This window comes from Piliocolobus tephrosceles, chromosome 16 (genome assembly GCF_002776525.5).
Source record: "Piliocolobus tephrosceles isolate RC106 chromosome 16, ASM277652v3, whole genome shotgun sequence".
Taxonomy (NCBI): Eukaryota; Metazoa; Chordata; class Mammalia; order Primates; family Cercopithecidae; genus Piliocolobus; species Piliocolobus tephrosceles.
In genome coordinates, this window is record NC_045449.1 from 72,199,535 (window position 1) to 72,218,587 (window position 19,053).

The window sequence follows — 19,053 nt, forward strand, 5'->3', positions numbered from 1 at the left end:
AGAGGCCTGGGTTTCTGCTGGTTTCGCCATCCAGCCACATCCTTGGAGCCTGGCTGACCCATGTTTACCTTCAGCCCTAGGTTCAGCTCCTTCAGTGAACGGCGCATTTCGTTGGTCAGGATGTTCATTCTTTCACATTCTTGAAAGGCGACTACCACGTAGGGGGTCTTTTCGGCTGCCTTTGCCATGATCTCAGCCATGTTGAAAGTCTCCGGAATCTTCTCCAGGATGTCATCCAGCACGGCCTTCACCTGGAGGCCAGTCCCCAGATAGCCTGTCACTGCAAGGAACCCGCCCCACCCGCTGCAGGGCCAGGGAGCCTGCCCAAAATGTTCTCAGCCCCAAGTCCTGGAGAGGAGGGAGGAGGCAAGTGGGGTTGCCAGAAACACAGGGTTGTGGGTGCAGCCACACCTTTGACGAGGAGAGGGAGCCTTGGCCAGCAGCTCTGAATGTTCTGATCACTACAAGGCCCTACAGCTGCGGCTGTGGGTGCCTCAGGCCACCTGGCCCAGTGCCTCAGACGTTTATTCCCATGCACCGGCCTCCGGTCAAATTTAGCCAGTGGTTGAGGGATTGCGACTTTTTCCTTTACATAGGCTTTCTATAGGGACCATGCCGGTCACACCCTGTTAAGGAGTGGCCCACACAGTGCAGTGGTCACCTGCACCACCATCTGTCAGTCAGTTTCTAATGTCAATCGTTAGGCTAAGAAGGGTCTCACATAGAGAATTCAGTCTTTACTGGGAAGCCCAGTGCTTGGCTAATACATAATAGAGCTTTTCCACATTCTATTAAGAAGTACAGGCCAGGTGCAGTGGCTCATGCCTGTAATCCCAGCACTTTGGGAGGCTGAGGCGGGTTGGTCACCTGAGATCAGGCGTTCAAGACCAGCCTGGCCAACATGGTGAAATCCTGTCTCTACCACAAGTACAAAATTAGCCAGGCGTGGTGGCGTGTGCCTGTAATCCCAGCTACTTGGGAGGCTGAGCCGGGAGAATCGCTTGAACCCGGGAGGCGGAGGTTGCAGTGAACCGAGATCACGCCATTGTACTCCAGTCTGGGCAACGAGAGCAAAACTCCGTCTCTTTAAAAAAAAAAAAAAAAAAAAAGCGGGGGAGGTACCCAGGAAGCCGCACGGAGCTCCCCAGACAAGTGAGAATTTGTTCAGAGCACTGACATCCCTGAGCTCTACCTAATACTGTGAGCAGCAAGAGGACCTGCCGTCGTGGCCCCTGAGCTGCTCTGGAGCACCTTCCTGCGCATCCGGCTGCCCTGCACAAGCTGCTACTGCTGTTGTGCTGGCCGGGCCAGGGCGGGGAATGGCCGGTGCCCTCCCTGGCACTCAGCTGGGGAAGCTGGAAGACTGCAGGGCAGAGGCTGGGGCGCTCCCGGAGCCGCATCCACACCCCTGAGGATCCCTTTTGTCTGGGCCCATGCCGTCACCCGAAGCCTGCAGCTGCCGTGCCTGAGGACCTGCCGAACAGCCTGTGGGTCCCACCCCAGCGTTTCTGATACCCAAGCCCGAGGCTGGGGCAGGGTGTACCTCACCAGCAAGTTCCCCCGTACCGCCGCCAGTTCCTGCCACCCCGTCCCCGGTTCTAGATCCTCCCCCTTCCTCCTGCTTGGGAGTGGTTTTAAAGATCCTGCCTTCTCCTCGCGGGACACTCCTGTGCCTGCCCCCGAGTCCGTCTCTTTTGGCTGCATTTCCAGGACAGTGCGGAACAGCTTCTCTGAGGTGACCGTCAGAAAGCCGATCTCTGCGTTGGGGTGCAGGCCGTATAGGTAGGGACTCTCGGGGGGCAGGTTCTCATCGATGTATTCGTGGTAACCCTAAAAAAGAGGGCAGTTTGTAAGCAGACACAAAGCCGTGCAGGCTGAAACCCATGTCCTGTTCGTTAAGCGTTCCTTGCCAGAACGTTCCACCCACGTCTTGCTGTCTGTACAGATCCCACTTGTTTCCCAGCCCCCTTTGTGGGCTGCCCCCTGTGCTCCCAGCGACATAAAGGAAAATTCCATTCCCCCTTCCCTGAGGCTGCATTTCTCTTTTTTTAATTAAAAAAAAAAGTTATTTGTATTAGCCTTGTGCTTCTTCTAAGTGAGACACATTTCTCATCCTCTTATTTTGGTTGCCTGGGTTCTTACTCAGTTACTGATACTCCGTTTGTGCTGCCAGGCTCTCACCGGGAGGCACGAGCCTTCATTACGTTAAGCTCCTGTTTGACCTGTCACCCTTACCTTGTAGTCCAGGTTGGGGGGGATCTGAAAGCCGGGGGCCAGCAGGACGTCTCCCTCCAGCATCTCCGTTCGGATGTATTCGGCCAGGTAGGTCCTGCACAGCCGACGGTCCCAGTCATCTGTGATGTGGCCGCCATACATGATTTCACCAAAAAGGTAGCGGAGATCGTCCCAGGGCACCTGAGGAAGGATGACGGTGTAGGGAAAGATGCACCCCTGTGCCCCTTCTCTGCCATGAAAGAGGGTCAGGCTCAGGCAGGCAGGGCTTGGGAACCCAGCCTTCGGTGCTGCGGCCTTCTCGCCCTCCAGGTCGGCCTCCTGGCCGTTTACCTTCAGGGTCGCCCGGCCCCAGGGCCACCTTTCTTCCCTGTCCCGCACCATCAGACACCAGTGTCCGGCCCCTTTGGCTTCTCTCACAAGGGGCTGTGGGGCACCTCCCTCCACCTTGGACAGCGCTTCCGCAGGCGGTGTCTCTGCACCTCCCGTGGGGCAGGTGTTTGCTGTGCTTCACTGTGCCTCGGAGGCCACAGCGCTGAATCGGAACTTGTTCCCTCTGCCTCTCCCGCTGTGTGTTACATTCGAGACTGCCCTTCATGGTCCAATTTCAACACAAGTGGTTTGATTCTGTGTGGCTCAAGGATTGACTCCAGTGCTGTCGATCTTTTGTCCACGAAGTCCAGTTAGTCACGTCTTCAGATGCATCTGGTGAGTCTCCCTTCCACCCTGTGGAATTAGAATCCTTCCTGGTTCTCATCCTTCTAGTAGCTCCTGTGCCTCCAGGGTCTTTGCAGTCACATAGAGGGTTTGAACAAGTGACTCATCTGACCTAGGCTGCCTGGGCCTTAGGGAATGAAGACCAAACTCGGCAATACGGACCAGAGCACACGCCAGGCGACCACACGCCTCCCCGCTGCCGTTCCCACTGCCCTTCAGGCTTCCTTGTGGTCTCACGTCACACCTTCGCCCCGGAACACTCTTCCTTCTACAAAGCCTGGCTCATGGGCGTCCTTGCCATGAAGCCGGCCCTTGTTCTCCCGCCTCCACGTGCCCACTGTGGAGCCTCCTCCTGCACAGCGCAGTTCAGCAGAAGGATGATGGGAGCCACGGATCGAGGCCACAAATGTCATTTTAAATTTTGTGGCAACCACTTTAAAAGAGATAATTCCAACATGCAATTGGGATAAAAATAAGATAACTGACATTCTTTTTTGGCACCCAGCATGCGAAATCCTGCTGCTCACGGTCAGCTTCTCTCCAGTGCTGCACACCTGTTCTTTCCCTGAAGTCTGCAGCTCCTGAAGGGCGAGACGGATATTTCCATAACATCACTTCCGCTGTGTGCTGCCCAGAAGAGCTGTCTTCAGATACCAGTGAGAGTTCATTGAATAAGAACCAGTTGATTAATCAGTCATCTGATTTGGTCTCATGAGTTTATATACATATGTATGTATTTTTTAGGTTGCTTATTTTTGAGATGGAGTCTTGCTCTGTTGCCCAGGCTGGAGTGCAGTGGCGCAGTCTCTGCCCACTGAAACCTCTGCCTCCCAGGTTCAAGCAATTCTGCTTCAGCCTCCTGAGTCGCTGGGATTACAGGCGCACATGACCACAGCCAGCTAATATTTTGGATTTTTAGTAGAGATGAGATTTCATTATGTTGCCCAGGCTGGTCTTGAACTCCTGACCTCAGGTGATCCGCCACCTCAGCCTCCCAAAGTGCTGGGATTACAGGTGTGAGTCACTGTGCCTGGCCCACATGTGTATGTGTTTGACAGGGTCTTGTCCCAGGCTGGAGTGCAGTGGTGCAAACATGGCTCACTGCAGCCTTGATCTGGGTTCAAGTGACCCTCCCACATCAGCCTCCCAAGTAACTAGGCCTACAGTCACTCACCACCATTCCAGACTAGTTTTTTTTTTTTTTTTTTTGTAGAGACAGGATCTTGCTGTGTTGGCCAGGCTGGTTTTGAACTCCTGGGCTCAAGCAGTCCTCCTGCCTCGGCCTCCCACAGTGCTGGGATTATAGACTTGGGCCACTGCACTTGGCTTAGTGTCATGAATTTTTACTTAAAACATTAATGTTTTCCAAATTATCATTTGTGACTTAAAACCTCTGTCTGGTCGCCACAAGTGTTTGCGGGCGGCTTTTCCTGCATCTTGCTTAGCAGCTTTGGAGGCAGCGTGTGTCTCCCGAAAGGCAGGGAGACCTGTGCCGCGCTCGCCCTCCTGACCCCACACACTCCTCAGAAGGGTTGTTTCCTGCAGTGGGCGGGGGTGGGTGCTGTCTGCATTTCCCGCACCTGCTGAGGGAACCCCCAGAGACTCCTGGGGGAGCTGTAGCTCTCAGGCCCCTCCCTGGGAGTCCCTGCAGCTTGCTCTGTGTTTCAAAGCAACGTTCCAGCAGACTTTTGTCTTCCGTTCGCGTGGGAATCCCTGATCTATTTCCTCAGAGCCCGGAGGGCTGACCAGGCCATGGACACAGATGACATCATTCCCCGTGGTCACTCAGCGTGTAGCATGACCTGTGCCATGAAGGGAATGTGGGAGCTGGTGGGGAGTCTGTGGAGGGGGAGGGAGGCCTGAGGACAGAGGGAAGGTTGGCCAGCGCAGGCCACATCAGGACACTGCGCCTCAGGATGTGGCAGCCGCTGGCGTACATGGTGCTCGCGTGGCTTCTCAGCAGCCTAGAAGCTGCCCGGTGTGTGTCATTGCGCAGTGGCTAAGGAAAGGTCTTAAAAATCCTAATCTGGCCAGGCGTGGTGGCTCACGTCTGTAATCCCAGCACCTTGGGAGGCCGAGGTGGGCAGATCACTTGAGCCCAGGAGTTTGAGACCAGCCTAGGCAACATGGCAAAACCGCATCTTTACAAAAAAACAAAAACAAAGTTAACTGGGTGTAGTGGCCCCTGTAGTCCCAGCTACTTGGGAGGCTGGGGTGGGAGGATCACCCGAGCCCAGGAGATGAAGGCTGCAGTGAGCTGTGATTGTGCCGCTGCGCTCCTGCCCAAGTAACAGTGAGGCCCTGTCTCAAAAAAAAAAAAAAAAATTAAAAAATTTCAAAAAAAAAAACTTCCAACCAGACTTTCTCCCAAACTAGTCTGCTTGGTTAGGCCGTCCCTCCAGGCTGAAAGTCCCTTTGAACATCTTGCGTGCATCTGGGAGTGTTTTCAGGTCCGGGTCTTGTTCTGGGTGCAGACGTCGTGCCGGCGCCTTGCCCCATCGACCGGCAGATGGAGACCACCTTCCCCTGCTGGCGTCTACGGCCTGCGGTGGCCCATTGCCAGGGAGCACGGGGAGCCGAGTCCCGGCCCAGTTCTGCCCCCTGCAGCTCCAGGGCTGGTATGCCTCCCAAAGAACAAAGCATACCATGTTCCAGGCCCAGCCTTTGCCAGCAGCAATCCTGGGAGGTCGTCGTCCTCCAGCCTCAGTGAGGAGGCTTTGTCATGGCCTCCCAGGCAGGGTGCTTGACGTCAGAGGTCACCTCCTGGGGGCCTTCTCAGGACACCCGCTGAGAGCACGTGTGCTGTGTGTGCCTGGGGCTTAGTGGGCCAGGTCCTGAGCTTTATTACAAGGAGATGGAAAAAAAGAGGGGGTTCCTGAAACTGGCATTGCTAGGCCAGGCTTCCCTCACTGAAGCCCCAAGGCTCTGAGGCGGAGGCGTCATCCCTGTTCCGCCCATGAGGAAGCAGGCTTAGTGGTCCAGTGACTTGCTTGAGGTCGCAGTGAATGAGTGGCAGAGCAGGCTTTGAACATTTCCCCCCTGGTGCCAGCACTGTTTCTCACGTCACAGGGGCAGGTGTTTAACCACCCAGGCCCTAGGAGTGCTCCAACCCCAAGGCCTCACGCAGGTAGCGGCCCCACGCAGTCAGCAGCCCCCCGTGCAGCTGAGTGCCGCTTTCTTCCCATCTCCCTCCCAGTCTGTAAGAGGGCGCCCCGGCCTTGCTGTCTCAGAGCCAGGGTCCATGTTGCTATTGATTTGGAGGCTGAGAGTGAGGAGGAGGACCCAGGGTTTATAGGGGTGTGCACCGTCTTCTGCCTTCTGGGCGAGGGGCTCCTGGGCCTGTGCCAGGCTTAGCCTGAGTCAAAGCTTCGTAAGAACCCTGTGTGGTGGGCACTGCTGCACTCTCCAGTTTATGGATGGGGCCGAGTCTTAGGAGACTGTAGATGGGGCTGCAGGGCCTAGCAGCGTATGTGCTGCTTACAGAGGACCCCCATCCAGTGAATAGCAGGTCTGGGATTCATACGCTACCGTCTGGTCCCCAACCTGTGCCCTCCCTGCTGTGTACCTTGCTCTGTGCCCCAACCTGCTGTGCCTCCTGCTGCAGACCGTTTCCGGAGGATGTGCGCCTTTCTGCTCAGTCCTCTGTGGAGTCTGCGTGCGCCTTGATGCATTCTCATCATGGACAGAGTGCTCCCTTCTATCCAGGGAGGTTTTCTGCCCGTCCTGCTCCAAACCTGGGTTCTGTCCAGACACTGACAGAGCAATGGTGAGGCCTGCAGCCCAGGAAGCCCTGCTTGTCCTCCCCACCGAGTCCCAGCTCACACCCTGGGGTGCCAGGATTCTGGGGGAATCCCCGCCCAGGTGCAAGAGGGACAGGTAGTGTGGAGTGTGCCAACAAGCAGAAGCGGCTCCTGCAGGAGGTGGGGGCGGAGGACTGACCATTGTTACATCAGGCTGGAGAGAGCACAGATGGTGCTGCCTTTCAAGCTCTCTTTGGTTTGTGAAACCTACTTGATGTCTTTTTTTTTTTTTTTTTTTTTGAGATGGAGTCTCGTTCTGTCGCCCAGGCTCGAGTGCAGTGGTGCGATCTCGGCTCACTGCAACCTCCGCCTCCCGAGTTCACGCCATTCTCCTGGCTCAGCCTCCTGAGTAGCTGGGACTACAGGTGCCCGACACCACGCCCGGCTAACTTTTTGTATTTTTAGTAGAGACGGGGTTTCACCGTGTTAACCAGGATGGTCTCGATCTCCTGACATCGTGATCCGCCCGCCCTGGCCTCCCAAAGTGCTGGGATTACAGGTGTGAGCCACCGCGCCTGGCCTACTTGATGTCTTTTAAGCCTAAGACAAAGACCAAAAGGGGAGGGAGGGAGGGAAGGAGGGAGGGAGGGATATGTTCAAGCACAGGGCCCACTCAGCCCCTCACCTTGGGGTTGGCCTCCAGGTAGTTGTAGAGCACGTTGATGGAGATGGTGAGGTCCCCGTTGTTGAAGGGGTATGACCGGTTCCAGCCCTGGGCGCCGAACTTGCGCCTCTCTGCCACCACTGCGTGGAAGTAGCACAGGGCAAAGAGGATGCACTTGAACTCCATCTCCTTGGTGCACATCTCCAGGGTGTCCTGTGGGGCACACGCTCCAGTCAGGTGTTACGGAGAGGGAGAAGGTTACACAGAAATGCCCCTGAGGGTGACTAGCGTCCCGCCCCTGCCAGACGCTCTGCTGGGGTGGGGGCGGTGGAGGGGACAAAGCTGTGGGCCGAGCGGGTCTCCATCAGACCAGCTGCAGGGAAAGCTGGGCTGTCATGACTGAGTACGATTTTCTTCTTTCTTTCAGAAAGGCTGTTTTATCCCTTTCAAGTACTTATTACAAGTTGAATTATTGATACTGCTTCCTGATAAGATCGTCCCAAATCCTGGACGTTTCGGGACTACTTTAATAAGAAAGAATGTCCCTTTGTAATTATCAGCATTCCTCATCACTTACGCACAGTATCCCAAACTCTAAAAACAACTGGTAAAGTTCCATCAGGATAGGGAATGGAATAGAGGATGGGGGATGGATAGGGGATGGGGGGATAGGGTGGAGTCGCTTCTTAAACCTTTTTTATCTGGCTCCAGGGAAAGGCCAGCTGAGGCCCAGTGGTGACTCCTAGGTCTCTGGCTTTGTGCGCTTTTACTCGTTAACCTTTGCTATGTAGTGACTCCTGAACACACAGAGGCTTCCTGAAACCAAGCTGTGCTCCACCTGCTCTGCTCAGCGGCTGGGAGTACCTCCGGGGCCAGGCACTCTGGGTGGGGCGCAGGCACAGTGGCCGAGGCTCCCGCTGGGGAGGGACAGATAAATGCCAGGGGAAGTGCCCTGGGTGGACCAAGAGCGGGGCCCTGTCCTGGGCGTCATAGAAAGCCTGGCACAGGCCCTTCTGGCTACATGGACAAGAAGGGGAACGGCTGGAGTTCTATCACCTGAGTATCCCCTCCTGGCTGCCTGGGATGGAGACGGTGGGCCCAGGACACTGGCCTGGCCACTCACTTTCAGACCTCAGCTCCCTGGGGAGGGCGCTGGCAGTGAACACTTGGAGAGCCAGAGTGACACCAGCAAATGGGAGACCTCACCAGCCCACAAGGACAAGGGCAGACCTGGTGGGTGTCACCGTCGGTCCATCCTCCAGAGTCCATCCGATCGGGTGCTTTTCACCAGCTTGCCTGCACTCAGGTCTGTGGCATCGTGGACATGCAGGTTCCACCCGCCACCACTTCTTCCCGTGGGCCCTTGTTCTCAGAGGCCCACAACCCCTCAGAGGCAACTGGTCCCTGAACTTGTGAAGGATTTCCTTACCTGCAGGTCTCAGCTGTCACTCCCTGGCCACCCACCTCCCCAGCCAGAGATGGGATGAGGCGCCGCTCCACGTGCTGGCTGGAAGTGAAGGCCCAGTCCTTGCCTAAGTGCCCCAGTCCCTGTCACTGACTGACACTTTGCAAAATACAATAAAATGGAACACCAAAGGAAAACCGCCCCCGTGCTTGGATTCACAGCAGTGTCGGGTCGCTGCCAAGTTGGCTAAGTGCCTCCTGCGTTTCTGTGTTGATCTCGTACAGACTGGCAGAAACCGTTCCAGGACCGGTGCTGATCTCAGGGCCGCTGTGAGCTGCATGGCCCCACAGCACCATGTGCACCCCACAGCACTCATCACACTTGGGTGCTGCTTCCGAGAGTATCCTCACGCCCCTCAGCAGGGTGCAAGCCAAGGCGGGAGGTGCGTGGTATTGATTGATTGGTTAATGGAATGGGGGACCCATTTTAAACATTTGTTTTTCTGCTTTTTCTTTTACTTTCACACTTGGACAAGGGTGTATCCTTTAAAAGCTGGTGGAAATTGTTAGTGGGTGACTCCAATATTTCCATATAAGTACTTTTTAAAAATGTATCAGGCATGGACAGCACGCATTCATGGACCGATAAAACACCCCATAGGTAGATCTTTGTTAGGGGTTATAGAAGAATACAGGGTGTCGGCCGGGCGTGGTGGCTCGTGCCTGTAATCCCAGGTATTTAGGAGGCCAAGGCAGGTGGATCACCTGAGGTCAGGAGTTTGAGGCCAGCCTGGCCAACATGGTGAAACCCCATCTCTACTAACAATACAAACAAACTAGCCAGGCATGGTGGTGGGTGCCTGTAATCCCAGCTACTTGGGAGGCTGAGGCAGGAGAATTGCTTGAACCCAGGAGGCAGAGGTTTCAGTGAGCCAAGGTCACGCCCTTTCACTCTAGCCTGGGCAACAAGAGTGGAACTCTGTCTCAAAGAAAAAAAAAAAAAAAAGAATACAGGGTGTCAAACCTCAAAAAGGTTTTAGGCTCCACTTGGGAGATCAAGTTTGTGCACAGAAAAAGTTGTAGACAGAGAAAATGCTGAGGTGCCAAAAGGAGAAATATCGACATGAGGACCTGCAGACAGGAGCACCCCTGAGGACAGGAGTGGCCAGGATTTGGGAGCCCAAGGCAGGTGGATCACCTGAGATCAGGAGTTTGAGATCAGCCTGGCCAACATGGCAAAACCCCATCTCTACTAGAAATACACAAATTAGCTGGGTGTGGTGGTGCATGCAAGTAATCCCAGCTACTCGGGAGTCTGAGGCACAAGAACTGCTTGAACCCGGGAGGTGGAGGTTGCAGTGAGTCGAGATCGCACCACTGCACTCCAGCCTGGCTGACAGAGTGAGACTCTATCTCAAAAACAAACAAAAACCACAGCCAGGAAGGCTGTGAAGGTGGCATTTGGGGGAAGCCTTGAGGTCTGTGAGGGAAGAGTCAGTGAGGTCAGACCCCAGGCAGATGCACAAGTGGGATCCCAGCCAAGGAGGGTCCTCGAGTCCCAGGTGCCAGGCAGGCCAGGCCTTCCCCCTCCGCCCCGGAGGCAGTCAGCGGCCGCTGCAGCTGAGTAGGGGCCAGGCTCCCTAGGCGGCTGCGTTTTGGCAGCTGTTCCTGCTGATGGTGGATCAGAGGAGGGGTTGAAGGCAAGGAAACCAGGTCATGCGTCCAGAGCCCCAGCAAGTACAGCATCCCTATCTTCCCTGGTTACCCACAGCCTCCAGCAGTGGGACTCCGTACTTCCAGGAAAGCTGACCAACCTCCAGGGAGGTCGACTCCCCACGGAGCTTGGCCCCATTTCCAAGGACCAGTCATGACGTGTTCCACGCTCTTCAAACACAATGGACAGCATCTACCAGCCCTCATTTGCAGGTTCATAGAACTGATTAAAAACTATGTGTTTCTGCATCTAAAGCTTTAAGTAATAAATGTGCCACAGCACCTGAAATGATTTGCATGTTTCTGCCTTTTAGGAATATGTGGATTTTGACTGAGAGGGGTGTGTGGACAGGGGACACTGAGAGGGGAGGTGTCCCCAGAGTTCAGAGTGGTCCTCAGTGGACCTCGGGGCCCCAAGGGATGGAGGCCAGACCCTGGCATGGGATGGTGAGGCAGCCCGAGCAGGCGTGGCCTTACCTGGGTGAACAGGTCCAGGGCCTTGTGCAGGTTGGCATGCATGCCCGTGGGGGGTTCGTTGGTGATCTTGATGGCGTTCTCCAGGATGCCCTGGGGGATGATGTGGGTGTCGGGGCTGGGGGCAGGCTCTGCGCTGATGAACACCCGGTAATCCTCGTGGCTACCCGTGCTGTAGCGCTCCAGCTTCTTGTCCAGCGTCCCCAGCCACCGGGCCACCAGGTGGATGTTCTGCAGCCAAGACCAGAGGCCGGTTACATGCTTTCCCCAGCCCCGGGCCCACGAGGACAGGCAGGCACGTGGCTGTGTTCCCTGGTGAGGGCAGGGCTCTTCTGCCACCACCCCACACTTGCCTCGTGCTGGCACTGCCCCACCCTCCACCAGTCCACCCTAACCAGGTGCTGGGCATGCCAGGATATCTTCAGTCAAGGAACTGAGGCCCCAGAATTGATTTTTGTGTTCAATGAATTGGAAACCTCCAGCTTTACGGTGAGTCCTTTGTGTCCTCCCTGGCATAAGGCTGAGATTCTGTGGTCCCCACCCCTCCTCTTGAAGCCGAGGGCTTCCCACCGGGGCCAGGCTTCGCCCTGTGGATTGAGGTCAACGCAACACTGTAAGACCCGTGGAAGCCGGGACAGGCCCAGAGGCGCTCGAGGACAAGCGGTAGTGAGGAGGGGTCTTGGGCGGGCTCCAGGGCTGAGGAGGGGTGGTCATGCTAGGGTTCAACCAAAAGTGCAGGGAGCATCTCCTGGGTGCTCTGGGCTTCACTGCCTGCCCCAAGCGAGGAGGAAGAGGAGGGATGCTTTTGTCAACCCAGCATTTGTCGTTTTTTTTTATTTTTTATTTTTTTGAGACGGAGTCTCTCTCTGTCGCCCAGGCTGGAGGGCAGTCTCTCTCTGATCGCCCAGACGATCTTGGCTCACTGCAACCTCTGCCTCCCGGGTTCAAGCAATTTTCCTGCCTCAGCCTCCCGAGTAGCTGGGATTACAGGCGAGCGCCACCATGCTTGGCTAATTTTTGTATTTTTAGTAGAGATGGGGTTTTACCATGTTGGTGAGGCTGGTCTCGAACTCCTGACCTCAGGTGATCTGTCTGCCTCGGCCTCCCAAAGTGCTGGGATTACAGGTGTGAGCCACTGTGCCCGACCATTTGTTGTTTAAATAATCTCTGTTTGGGGTAGTCTCATATAAAGTCCAGCTTCCCTCTCACCGTTGAATCCACGCTTTCCTCTGGGCAGTCATGGTGCCCTATACTACCCGGCTGACCCCAGCAGAGCCGACACTGGGGATGCCTCCTCCTTCAGTGGTATTAGGATTTCCACCCACATTTCTGAATGCAAACTACACATCCTGGTTCCTGCCGGGCCTTGTGGCCCAACCCCACGGTCGCCTCAGTGCAGGGAGCCCTTACCCCGCAGTGCTGGGCCCCTCGTACCTGCAGAATGACCCAGTGTCCTTTCTCTGCAGCCACGTCCAGAGCGTCCTCAGCCACCACTTCTTGTCCCTGCCCCAGGGACACATTATGGAGTTTTCCATTGTCTATGGTAAACCCTAGTTTTTTTCCTAAAGAAAAACAGGAAAAAACACCAGGTAATTAAACGACACAGGTTCAGACTCTGTGATGTGCAGCCCGGCATTCCACATGCCTCCCTCATTCAGGTGAAATACACATAACCTAAAACTTGCCGTTTAAAAACCATCCTAAAGCGTACAATGCACTGACGCTCAGTGTAGTCACAATGCTGCGCAATCATCCGTTTGGTTCTAGAACATTGTCATGGCCCAAGAGGTGGTCCCCATACCCGTTAGACAGTCACTCCCAATCTCTCCTCCAGGGTCTCCTCCAGGAGCCCCTCATCTACAGTCTCCTTTGTGTCTCCATGGTTTTACCCATTCTGGATATTTCATATCAAGGGAACTGCACCATATGGGGCCTTTGCGTCTGGCCTCTTTCCCTGAACATAGTGTTTTTGAGGTCCATCCATGTTGTAGATGTATCAGTACTTCTTTTTTTTTTTTTCTGAGATGGAGTCTTACTCTGTCGCCCAGGTTGGAGTGTGGTGGCGCCATCTCAGCTCACTGCAAGCTCCACCCTCCGGGTTCAAGTGAGTCTTCTGCCTCAGCCTCCCGAGTAGCTGGGACTGCAGGCGCCCACCACCACACCTGGGTAGTGTTGGTATTTTTAGTAGAGAGGGGGTTTCACCATATTGGCCAGGCTGGTCTCGAACTCCTGAACTTCGGCAATCCACACCTGCCTTGGCCTCCCAAAGTGCTGCGATTACAGGTGTGAGCCACTATGCTTGGCCTCACTTTTTTTTGAGACAGGGTCTCACTCGTCACCCAGCCTGAACTCCACTTCCCAAGCTCAAGTGATCCTTATGCCTTGGCCTCAAGGGTAGCTGGGACCACAGGCATGCACCACTATGCCCAGCTAATTTATAAAATTCTCTGTAGAAACAAGGTCTCCCTATGTTGACCAGGCTGATCTTGAACTCCTGGGCTAAGGTGATCCTCCTGTCTCAGCCTTCCAAAGTTCTGGGACTACAGCTGTGAGCCACTGCACCTGGCCTACTTCATGCTTTTTGGAGACAGGGTCTTACTTGGTCACTTAGGCTGGAGTGCAGTGGCTTGATCATGGCTCACTGCAGCCTCAACCTTTTGGGCTCCAGTGATCCTCCCACCTCAGCCTCCCGAGTAAGTGGAACCACAGGCGTGTACCACCATAGCTGGCTACATTTTTTTGTACGTTTTGTAGAGATGGGGTTTTGCCATGTTGCCAAGACTGGTCTTGAACTCCTGTGATCAAGCGATCCGTCCACCCTGGCCTCCCAAAGTGCTGGGATACAGGTGTGAGCTACAGCGCCCAGCCTGCTTCACTCTTTTTTAATTGAGGGATACTATTCCACCGTATAGATCCACCACATTCTGTTGATCCACTCATCTACTCGTCAGTCAGTTAATGGACATTTGGGTTGTTTCTGCCTTTTGGCTATTATGAATGAAGATTTGTGTAGCGCATTTGCTTGGACACAAATTTAAATTTCCAGTTCTTTTGGGTGTATACCCAGGAGTGGAATTGCTGGGTCATGTGCTAATTCTATACGTAACTTGCTGAGAAACCACCAGACTGTTTTCCACAGCAGCGGCCCCATTTTACATCCTCCCGGCAACCTACAAGGGTCGCAGTTCTCAGGGTCCTGACAACACGTGTTATTTTCCTGTTCTTGATCTTCGCCATCCTACGGGCGTCAAGTGGCGTCTTGGGTGTGAAGTGGCATCTTGGGTGTGAAGTGGTGTCTCGTGTACTTTTGGTGTGCATTTTCCCTGGTGCCTGGTGATGCCAACAATACTCTTTTTTTTTTTTTGGAGACGGAATCTCGCTCTGTACCCAGGCTGGAGTGCAGTGGCGCGATCTCGGCTCACTGCAAGCTCCACCTCCCAGGTTCACGCCATTCTCTGGCCTCAGCCTCCCAAGTAGCTGCGATTATAGGCGCCTGCCACCACACCCGGCTAATTTTTTGTATTTTTAGTAGAGATGGGGTTTCACCGTGTTATCCAGGATGGTCTCGACCTCTGACCTCATGATCCGCCCACCTCAGCCTCCCGAAGTGCTGGGATTTCAGGCCTGAGCCACCCCGCCCGGCCAATACTTCATCTTTGAGAACATCACTTGCCTGCTGCACTTACCCAGGGCTTCCACGTCTTTCAGGGGGTCAACCCCGGGGGAGAGGATGAAGAAGATTGGCGTGGAGGGGCTGCTCTCCTCGTAGGACTTCGAAAACTCAACACTCCGGCCTTCCACGAACTTGCTGCCCATCTTTTCCTCCACGAAGTTCCTAGGGGTGGAGTTGCATCAGAGGCAGTGATGAACCTGAGGCTCTGGGCCAGGGCAGGGGCCTTGGGTGGGCTCTGGTCCGGGCAGGAGGGCCCTTTTTGGTGGACTTTCTTCAGCAGGACAAGGCCTGTGGCAGGAGAGCACAGTCTTTACTGGGCTTTCCTTTCCGCGAAGGATTGGCCTTGTCTGCCCCGGGCACCCTTTCTTTCCTGAGGGGCCCCGCACTGTGCTCCTCCATGGAGCAGTCTAAGCAGGTGCAGGGAGAGGCCAGCTTGGAAGGCACCCAGGGTTAACTGCGGGGGGCTGAGAAGGAAGGAAGTTCGGATTAGAGCAAAGCTTTAGTGAGCCTAAACAAGTCCAAGAAAAAAGCAACTTCAGATGATAATAAACACCCGTCTCTACAAAAGCCCCCAACTCCTTCTAACATGACCCCTATAAGTCTGGGGTCAGTCGGGGTCTCCGCTAATCGTCCCATGGAGGACCTAGTGATGGTCCCGTGACCTTTGGATCAGGTGTCGGCCTTTCTCCTGTAATCACAGAGGGCTGAGCTTACAGTATGTGGAAAGAATGAATCACCTGAGCTAAGATTAGTAAACTTGCCGGGTGCGGTGGCTCACACCTGTAATCCCCGCACTTTGGGAGGCCAAGGTAGGGGGATCACTTGAATTTAGAAGTTCGAGACCAGCCTGACCAACGTGATGAAACCCTGTCTCTACTAAAAACACAAAAATGAGCCAGGTATGGTGGCACAGGCCTGTAATTCCAGCCACTCAGGAGGCTGAGGCAGGAGAATCACTGGAACTTGGGAGGCAGAGGTTGCAGTGAGGGGAGATAGCGCCACTGCACTCCAGCCTGGGCAAGAGAGCAAGACTCTATCTCAAAAAAAAAAAAAAATGTTGTAAGATTTTAGTGGCCAGCTGGTCTCTGAAAGGAGGAGCAATGGCCGCATCCCGAGGGGTGAGAACTGCTCATCCCTGGGCAGGTGAACACCTGAGTGTTCGAGAGTCTGGGTCGACTTTCAGAAGGGTCTGCTCACACTCAGGCCACCCAGCGCACGTCAGCTCCTCTGGTTCAACCGGGAGTCAGCTGGCTAATGCCTCTCCATGCCCTTGGGACTTTCTGGGGACACCTGGAGCTGCTATTCCTTTCCCTGCTCTGGCCTTTGCTGGCTTCTGTCTGGTGTCCTGAACTAGGGCCAGCCTCAGGCAAGGATGGGGAGGAGTTGCTCCTCCTGAAGGCCCCCAATTCTATTCAGGCCTCTGGAATGGACTCAGACCCCAGATGCTGTGATCCTTATCTAGGAAGGAACTTCCAGAACATATGAAGTCCTGCCCCTAGGCAGGAATGACTCTGGATCACCTTTGCTAATTAGTTGCCCAGGCCAAATGGTCATTGGCTATGGATGAATTAATGACACAGAAGCATGCATGCTGGGTTCCAGTCAGGCCTCACCACCTCTGACATGTGGTGGCCTTGACAAAGGAGTGCTGGAGCCGGCTGGTGACAGCTTGCAGCAGACCCGGGCAGCTTGCAGCCGGCCACAGAGTGAGCACTTGCACCATGGAAACTGGCACGTGCTGCGCGTCAGGGTTTGTGTTGCGCACCTGGGGGTGGTCTGGCCTGGCCTCCCAGTGCCTGTGACCTGTGGGGAAGTGGAAGTGCTCCCACGGCTGTCAGTGCTTCCAACAGTGCCTGACACGAGACATCCTTGGCCAGTGCTGGCTTTGTTATTAGCCACGTCTGTTTCAATCTTCTTGCTTTTAAGCGACCCCCTCCCTATATAATTAGGGCAGTAAATCTGCTTTGCTCCACGTCATAGCAATGTGAAACACGTCAGAGCTGAGGGATGATCTGGGCTCACGGGTGTTTGGGATGGTCAGGCCACCACAGAGCACACAGATGCTTCCGCAGTGGGCTGTTTCCTTCTTTTAGGTGGCCAGAGTGCAGTCACACTGGCTAACTTAGGCACTTCTCAAAAGCTCTCAGGAGACGGGGAAGGTCACCTCACCTCATCTTCTAGACGAGGAATCAGATACACACTGCATCTTGTGACCCAAACATGCTGCACGCTCCCACAGGAGAGGGTGTTCCTGCTGCGATGGTCGAGGGACTTTTTTTTTTTTTTTTTTTGAGACGAAGTCTCGCTCTGTCGTCCAGGCTGGAGTGCAGTGGCCGGATTTCAGCTCACTGCAAGCTCCGCCTCCCAGGTTCACGCCGTTCTCCTGCCTCAGCCTCCCGAGTAGCTAGGATTACAGGCGCCCGCCACCTTGTCCGGCTAGCTTTTTGTATTTTTTTTTTTTTTAGTAGAGACAGGTTTCACCGTGTTAGCCAGGATGGTCTCGATCTCCTGACCTCGTGATCCACCCGTCTCGGCCTCCCAAAGTGCTGGAATTACAGGCTTGAGCCACCACGCCTGGCCGGTCGAGGGACTTTACCTTGGCTTTTCCCAAACTCTGACCCTGCTTCCTCCAGTTCTGAGTCTGGGATGCAGCTGGCTTTCTACCTGGACCTGGCTGCTCTCCGGCATCACGGTGACTTCTGGCTTCGTTCCGCCCCCTCCTCCCCACCACTCCCCGTCCCTGTCCTCTCCTATTGGAGGAAAACAAAGCAAAACTACTCTCAGGAGTTAGGCCTCTGCTTTGTCAGGAGGGAATTCTTTATTTTTATTTTATTTTGAGGCAAGGTCTCGCTCTGTCGCCCAGGCTGGAGTGCAGTGGCACAATCTCGGCCCACTGCCATCTCTACCTCCTGGGCTCAACCGATTCTCCCACCTCAGCCTCCTGAGTAGCCAGGACTACAGGAGGCTGCCACCGCACCTGCCTAATTTTTAGACTTTTTGTAGAGATGGGGTCTGTGTTGGCTAGGCTGGTCTCAAGCGATCCTCCCCAAAGTACTGGGATTACAGGCGTGAGCCACCGCACCTGGCCATCAGAGGGTAATTCTGTTAGGGACATGAGTGTCTTTTGGGAAACCTGGCTGCTTTCCGACTACTTGGGGAAGTGAAAAGGGAAGAAGCCAGACAGGCCACAGGTGCTCTGAGGACGGACCCCAGGCTCATTTCTGTGCTAAATGTCACCTCCTTCCTTCAACAGCCCATCTTTCCAACATGGAAGGGTTTCAGGTCTGGAGAAATTGGTGAAATCAGAACGGTTCTCTTGCAAACTAGCCATATTCATACATCTTTGATTGACGTTACGTTTTGCCGCCGAGGTACTCGGAGTCCTCGAATGCTGATGGTTTTGCCATTGTTTTCTCCCTCAGAACATCCTAAGAGGACCCCATTTGTATGGCCTCAGTGCACATTCACGTCCACACTCGACATCTTACTTCCAATCTAGGAGGCTCACGTGGGGAGTCTTCTTCCTATCACGTACCGCAGGGCACCCCTCCTCAGTCAGGTTAGCGGGGGACAAGGGGTTCCCCTCCTGATACTCTGAGATATGAAGGATTAACAAGAACTCAGGACTGGAGTCTGCAGCCTGGGGTGGAATCCTGCCTCTGTCCTCAAAGAACTGTGTGTGAAATGATTTAGCCCCTCTGAGCCCTGTTTCGTTTCTGTGTAAAATGGGGAGAAGTTCAGGGGATCCACTCAAGTCCTCAGAGAGTCTAGCACAGCAGCTCGGCCGAGCTTCCCTCAGGCCTGGGCCTCGGGGGCGGGGCCGCCGGCGCGGTGGGACACTCACTTGACGGCGTAGGTCATGCGGTCCGGCCGCATGCAGCGCACCATGCACAGCTTCTGCAGGGCCGTCTTGTTCTTCCACTCCTTGGGGAAGATCTCCTTCTCGGGGGCTTCCGACTCCACCAGCTTTTTCCAGCGCTTGGCAGATCCTTCGATGTCACTGTCCAGGTTTTTGAACTCATCCATCTCCGAGAGGGCCTAGGGGCAGAGGCAGCGGGCCCTGTGACTCTTCCCACTTACCGGGGTCCCAAGAACCTTCCTGTACAGCTCATTCAAGGAGGAGAGGCCACTGCCCTCCGAGGAAACTGGGGCTCTGGGATAAGCCAGCCCGAGAGGCCGGCCACCAAAGCACGAGCTGTCCGTGCCCAGCTCACGCATGCCAGGACAGCGCCGGGAGCCTCCTTGGTGGGGTCCAATCTGGGGACATGAGGCGTGGGAGGGACTGGGGCTGCTTCTCTAGGGGTCTCTGGAAATGGGGCCATTCTAGCTCAGGGGACAACCTTCTTCAGGTCTCTCTGAGCAGACCCTGAGACTCGAGGGTCCCTGACGGTGTCCAGGAATCCGCAGAACAAACTTTTCACTTGCCACTTCCCTTA

General features: G+C 54.9%; 2 protein-coding genes across 3 annotated transcripts in view; one reads left to right on the forward strand and one right to left on the reverse strand.

Moving 5' to 3' along the window:
• Positions 1–922, forward strand: part of PGS1 (phosphatidylglycerophosphate synthase 1) — a 53,565-nt gene extending 52,643 nt beyond the window's left edge. For both annotated transcript variants that reach the window (XR_002731515.3, XR_002731516.3), the window contains exon 11: positions 75–922. The gene's annotated coding sequence lies outside the window, so the exon portion shown is untranslated. The remainder of the gene's footprint in view (positions 1–74) is intronic.
• Positions 1–19,053, reverse strand: part of DNAH17 (dynein axonemal heavy chain 17) — a 152,157-nt gene that overhangs the window by 3,119 nt on the left and 129,985 nt on the right. The window contains exons 64-71 of the mRNA XM_026455920.1: positions 18,462–18,655; positions 14,631–14,779; positions 12,379–12,506; positions 10,948–11,175; positions 7,375–7,566; positions 2,236–2,415; positions 1,648–1,830; positions 69–251 (exon numbers count right to left, since the gene is read on the reverse strand). Of these exons, the coding sequence (XP_026311705.1) occupies positions 69–251; positions 1,648–1,830; positions 2,236–2,415; positions 7,375–7,566; positions 10,948–11,175; positions 12,379–12,506; positions 14,631–14,779; positions 18,462–18,655 (1,437 nt within the window). The remainder of the gene's footprint in view (positions 1–68; positions 252–1,647; positions 1,831–2,235; positions 2,416–7,374; positions 7,567–10,947; positions 11,176–12,378; positions 12,507–14,630; positions 14,780–18,461; positions 18,656–19,053) is intronic.